Source organism: Triticum dicoccoides, chromosome 3A (assembly GCF_002162155.2).
Source record: "Triticum dicoccoides isolate Atlit2015 ecotype Zavitan chromosome 3A, WEW_v2.0, whole genome shotgun sequence".
Classification (NCBI taxonomy): domain Eukaryota; kingdom Viridiplantae; phylum Streptophyta; class Magnoliopsida; order Poales; family Poaceae; genus Triticum; species Triticum dicoccoides.
In genome coordinates, this window is record NC_041384.1 from 97,677,419 (window position 1) to 97,683,311 (window position 5,893).

General features: G+C 46.7%; 1 protein-coding gene across 1 annotated transcript; it reads right to left on the reverse strand.

The window, feature by feature from the left end:
• Positions 1-2,495: 2,495 nt before the first annotated feature.
• Positions 2,496-4,864, reverse strand: LOC119267346 (transcription factor NIGTH1-like). The gene is made up of 4 exons (XM_037548721.1): positions 4,369-4,864; positions 3,663-4,277; positions 3,478-3,554; positions 2,496-3,304 (listed from the first exon to the last, which is right to left on the reverse strand). Exons 1-4 carry the CDS (start codon positions 4,607-4,609, stop codon positions 2,819-2,821), a joined length of 1,419 nt encoding a protein of 472 aa, XP_037404618.1. The 5' UTR covers positions 4,610-4,864; the 3' UTR covers positions 2,496-2,818.
• Between the last annotated feature and the right edge of the window lie 1,029 nt (positions 4,865-5,893).

Here is a 5,893-nt window from a genome sequence, read left to right on the forward strand (position 1 = left end):
ATCGCGTTGGTTGCGAGGTTCTTGATTGTTTGTGCAGGTACTAGGGGACTTGCGTGTTATCTCCTACTGGATTGATACATTGGTTCTAAAAAAATGAAGGAAATACTTACGCTACTTTGCTGCATCACCCTTTTCTATTTAAAGGAAAACCAACGCATGCTCAAGAGGTAGCAACATCTCCCACAAGATCCATGACACATTTGTTACATGTTTTACGTATTGTACTAAATACTAGTAGAAACATGAGGCCATCAAAGGGTCATTATCAGTGCCAGTATTATCGGTCGTTGTACCCCTCCTTAATGGCAAAGGGAAGGTAGGGCATCAAAGGATCGTTATCAGTGCCAGTATTATCGGACGTTGTACCCCTCCTTAATGGCAAAGAGAAGGTGGGGCATTGGGCTGGGGGTTCACATCCTTTGTATTCGCGCATACACACACACACGAGCGAGAAACACCAAACAGGAAGTAGGGTAATACCTCCACCGAAAAGGACCTAAGCCTGTATAAACCTTGTGTGTACACCCGTTTGCATCTTCGACAACCTGTACACCTCAACATTATCACAAATATACGTATTTTCAGAATTTACACCACAACAGGTCCTAAACATAGATGAAAATTACTCAACATGAAGCCAGCCCGCACACTTACCTATGATGCTTCCTACCAAATACTGTCCAACAGGTTAAAGGCAGCCCATCTAACTGAGCGACATGCTATAATTGGACGATCTATCTAGCTCCACCCCTCTTTTCAGATTTGTTGAGGCTTTCGGCTTAGTTATTTCTTTTCTTTGTTTATCTTTTTTCGGGTTTTTAACTCGGTTTTTGTTTTTTGCTTTCCTTTTCTTAAAATTTGTGTAGTTTTTCAAATCTGTGGACATTTTTTCAAGTTCGTGATATTTTCTTTATTTTGTGAAAAAATCCAGATAGTTTATTTTTAAATCGATGGACATTAATTGAATTCACAATTGTTTTATTTTGCAAACTTTTTTCTATTTTGTAAACATTTTGAAAATTCACTAAATGTTTTTGACTTCATGGAAATTTTTAGATTCGTAAATAGTTTCAAATTCACCACAATTTTTTGAATTTACAAACATTGTTTGTATTCACAGAAATTTTCAAATAAATTTTTTTAAAATTCATCACAACAGAGCAGTAGCCGATCCTCTCGCTGAAGGGTGCGTGCATATCACCCGGCCCAATAGCGTAGGTTCGCCCGCAGCTGCTCGCTGTAGTAGGTTCGCTCGTTGCCGGTTTGCTCTGCTTCGTTTTCTTTTATTGTTTATTCCTTTTTTTTCTACAGTTTTATTTTGTTTCTTAGTTTTTTTGTCATAACTTTGATTTTTATTTTTTCGTTTTTACAGGTTTTCTTTCATTTTCCTTTCTTTATTCGTCATACTTTAGTTTTTTTGTTTCTTTCTTCCTTTTCTTTGGTTTTCTCCGCTTTTCTTTTTGTTTCTTTGTCAGTTTTTAACGGCTTTCTTTTATTTTAACACATATATACTTTTCTTTGATAATATACATTTTTTGTGTGCATGATAAATATTTTTTGATATACATTGATTTTTTAAATATGTGATGTACATTTTCCTTGTAATACATGGTTCTAAACACTTATTCAAATACATGGTCGATAATTTTTACCCAAATCTACATTTTTCTTGTACACCAGGTATATTTTTTAATGTGAATCAACCTGTGGTTGGATGGTGTAGAGGGACTGTGGTATCCCCAGTCCATGGTTCAAATCCTGGTGCTCGTATTTATTTCTGGATTTATTTCAGAATTTCCGGCGATGCGCATTCAGTGGGAGGAGACGTTCCCGTCGACGATGAGGTGCCTACGGTGACTTCGTAAATTTTAAGATGATATACCGGCTCAGTCTTTCGAAGGTGCTCGTAGGGGTAGGGTGTGCGTGTGTGCGTTCATATGGGTGAGTGTATGCGCGTGTATATGAGCGCTTGTGTCTTTACTGATGTTCAAAAAAAGGTATATTTTTTAATACGTGTTTAATATTTTTCAAATACATGATCAATAATTTTTTCTAATATATGTGTTGGCGCCTATTTGTTTTCATACACATTATATATTTTATGTCTACATATAAAACATTTTTTCATATATGTTTTAACACTGTTTAGAAACCCTATTAACATAGGTGAATGGATGACTACCAACTCAAAACTTTAGAAGTAGGAAAGATATGCAACCAGTTATCGTGCTATACCATCTATCTTTGTAAACTTTCGTACAAAAAGAGTAAAAAAAACTTTTAAAAGTGAAAGGAATTCACTTTGAATATCAGGCAAACATCCACCCGACTACCCGAGAGGTAAAGACAGGTTACGATACAAATGAGAGGTATTCAGGAACCATTTATTCACTACAACAATAGTCTTCCATCATTGCTTACTGACAATTCACACCGTTTAAACTTTAAACCAAGGAACAAACACACTGCCAGCCCTAAAGCTGAGTACACACATCTCCCAAATAATCATCTCTTCCTCCAACAAGTGTACAAAAGCTAGTCATATTTCCATCATGACATATTTACCAAATTATTTGCTAGCACAAAAACAAAGCCCCAAAGAGAAGGGGAAGAAAAAAGAAGGAGAGAAAAGCCCTCACAAATCCATCCGTATATCGATCACATCACGAATGAGACAATCTCAGGCTCCCGCTGCTCCACTCAAGCCAGAGACCGGCTTCCGTTCTCCGCGCCAAAAAATCACTTTCCGGACAGAAAACAATCTCGTTATACCAACTTCTTAATTAGGGGCTAGCTAATCGGTGCGCGCGCTACTTAATTAGTAGTTGATCTGCTCGGCGTCGCCGTTCGCCGCCATGCCGTCCTCGTCCTCGTCCTCCTCGTCCTCCCGCTCCTCGCCCTCCTCCTCAATGCTCTCCGACCTCTCCCTGCCGCCGCCGCTGCTACGCCGGCCCTCCGATGACGCCTGGGACCCTGCTGCGGACAACGGGTGCACCTTGTAGGCGGGCTGCGGGGGCGGAGGTGCCACCGCGCGGTGGTGCACCATGGAGGCCGCCTGGTGGTGCTGCATGTGGTGGCCGTGGTGGGCGGCCGCGGCTGCGTTCTGGTAGTACTCCTGCGCCGACACTGCCGCCGTGTAGTGCGCCTGCGTTGCCGGGTGCGCCCCATAGATGCCGGCCGGTCCCGCCCCCTGCGCCGCGTAGTCCGGCGGCATCCATATGCCCCCGAGAACCACCAGCTGCGGTGCCCCCGGCGGCGGCGCCGACGGTGCCGGCATCGGCCGCCGCGTGTGCAACCTGTACTTCTGCTCGCAACACAAACAAAAACTTCAATTTAGATACACACCCATGTCTCATGTGTTCATATAATAATCAGTTAATCATTCTACTCATCATAATGAAAGCAGCAGCATGCATAATAACTGGAACGTACTACGAAGAGAGAATGCAAGATGCGTGATGATGAGATTATAATTACCTGGAGATGGCTTTTCACCTCATCATTGGTCAATCCATCCACCTTCATCAGCTCTCGGATCTGCTTCGGGGTCGCCACTTTAATCAATTTGCAAACAACAAAGGAGGTTTAGAATCTTTGGTACACATGTAGTTCGTTCAGATTCAGCTGGTTAATTTGATGCATGTGGACGTCTGTGTGCATACCTTGAGCGCCGCCCAGGATTTGAAGGGCATTGACGAAGCGGCGGTGCAGCTCCGGCGACCAGCACCGCCGGGCCTTCCGGTTCGTCTGCGGAGCTGGCGGCACCGACTGCCCTTCCGGCGGCGTCGACGTCGCTGGTGCACCGACGTCTCTCCGCGAGACTACAGTGCCGTTGCTGCCGCCGTCGTCGTGGTACGGCTTTCTGTCAGCCTCCCGGTCCTTCTCCGCGGGCGCGAGCCCGAGCTCCGGCAGCGCCGCGCTCTCCGCCATACAGGCCTTCTCCTTGGTGAACGGGAGGAAGGCGCCGACACCGTTGCCGCCGCCGCCGTCGAGCCCGCCGAGCATGGGGCTCGTGTCGAGCGGGTGCTCCGAGCGCTCCTTGGGAGTCTGGGGGCCCTTGGCCGCCGCGTCCCCCGCAGCCGGCCCGTTCCACAGCTGCGCCGACACCATCCAGTTCGCCTTCTCCGACGGCGCGTTCCCGGCCGCCTTCTCCGCCGCGTCGATCCCGATGTTCTTCAGCGGGATGAACTCCTCCAGCACCAGCGGCGCCCTCGCCGCCGCGCCGCCATGGCTCCCCATCTGGCACGCCTCCAGCTGCTGCCTGTAGGCCTCCATAGCTGCACCCACACATGCATTATTCAGTCAGGCAGAGCTCCATCACCCTTCCACGTAAGCACACATGCATGGGCAGTTCGGCACGTTAATTACCTTGGTTGAGGAGCTGCATGCAGAGCGGGAGCTCGCGCTTGAAGGCGTCGATCTTGAGCCGCTCGTCGTCGAGGCGGGCCAGGAACTCCTGCAGCTTCTGCGTCGTCGCCTGCTCCGCCGAGAGATGATGGTGGTGGTCCACGACCGGCGACGCCTGCTTCGGGTAGCCGGCGGCGGCAGCTGCCGTGCCGTTGCCGTTGGGGGTGTAGTCTAGGGTTAGGTCAGACGGCGAGGAGTCCATGTGTGTGAAGTGGTGCAGCTAGTGAGGTGCTAGGGAAGCTCCAGTATATTACTCCTGCTTAGATATCAAGGGTGTGTGTGTGTGTGGATGGGGGGATCGGGGTGGAATCGGCTTGTTTTTAAGGGTGATTTCTGGGAGGGAAGAGAGAATAAAGTCGGATTTAGAGGGGGTGAAAAGGAAAAGTTTCTCCCTGTATGTATGTGTGTGTTTGATACTTTGATCTAGGCACTGTAGACCACCAGACCTGCAGACTAGACTAGAGGGATAAAGCCAAGGGCATGGTAACTTCTTGCAAAGATCAAAGGGGCCAAAAGCTAATCCTCTGCATGCATATGCATGCATGCAGGAGGTTTCATGTACTGCAAGGTGGTGCAGTAGGATATAGCCGTAGCCCGTAGCAACTAGCAAGGCGACCACACCTGACACAGATGGGGTCACGTGGTTTCTGGTCTCTCCACTGTAAGATCAAATGAACCTAGCTGGTATATGCATATATTTGTATGCCCTTTTTTTTGCGGGGGTATATTTGTATGCCCTTGAAAGTAGCATATACATCAAATATCTCTGGGCATCATGCATGCATGAAAATCTGGAAACCTTTGGTTTGTTGGCTATGTCTTGTCATGCTGAAAGTCTGGCCACCCATCCAGCGCCACACGATGTATTTTCCCCGGTCAATCTTTTCACATGGATACCTCATTTTTGTGTTAGGTTAAACTTTACAATCGTTTTTACGGCAGGGAATCAACCCATCACCCACAGGAAGTTAGCATACCTTCTCTCGGTGCTCCTGATTCAAAAGAATTAAAGGTGTAAGGTGACCTCCTCAAAGTAGTCCAAAGAGAACCTTGCAAGTCCAAGAGAGAACCAGCAAGGTGTCTTGAAGAATATTTTTCACCTTTACCATTAACAATATTGAATGGTTTCAGACACGCACACGAAGGGATAATCACCAGATATACCTAGCTAGCCGGGACGGGAATCACACCATCCTCTGCTACTTGCACTAACAAAAACCAAAAGGAGGCAAGCAAATTCATCATAAACCTAATTGATCACGTCTAAAGAAACCATATCATGCAGAGATGCTCGCACACACAGTGGCCACCTTTTGTTTTCTGGGGTTCCAGTGAATGATTCCTGCATGATTAATCAACGGAGAGGAAATGGTAAAAGGGGTGCTAAAGCATATACTCCACACACATCTTCAAGCCCTCAAAGATATGCAAAGATTCTTCCCTCTTTGCTTTGAAAAGGGTGGCGCATCCCTTCACACACAAGCTC

What these genes read in the sequence shown, in the direction of transcription:
- LOC119267346 (XM_037548721.1), bottom strand. Translation starts at nt 4,609, where the DNA reads ATGGACTCCTCGCCGTCTGACCTAACCCTAGACTACACCCCCAACGGC. An exon ending in CATGCAGCTCCTCAACCAAG is followed by an intron (nt 4,278 to 4,368) that starts GTAATTAACGTG and finishes GTGTGGGTGCAG; the next exon opens with CTATGGAGGCCTACAGGCAG. An exon ending in AGGTGAAAAGCCATCTCCAG is followed by an intron (nt 3,305 to 3,477) that starts GTAATTATAATC and finishes TGTTGCGAGCAG; the next exon opens with AAGTACAGGTTGCACACGCG.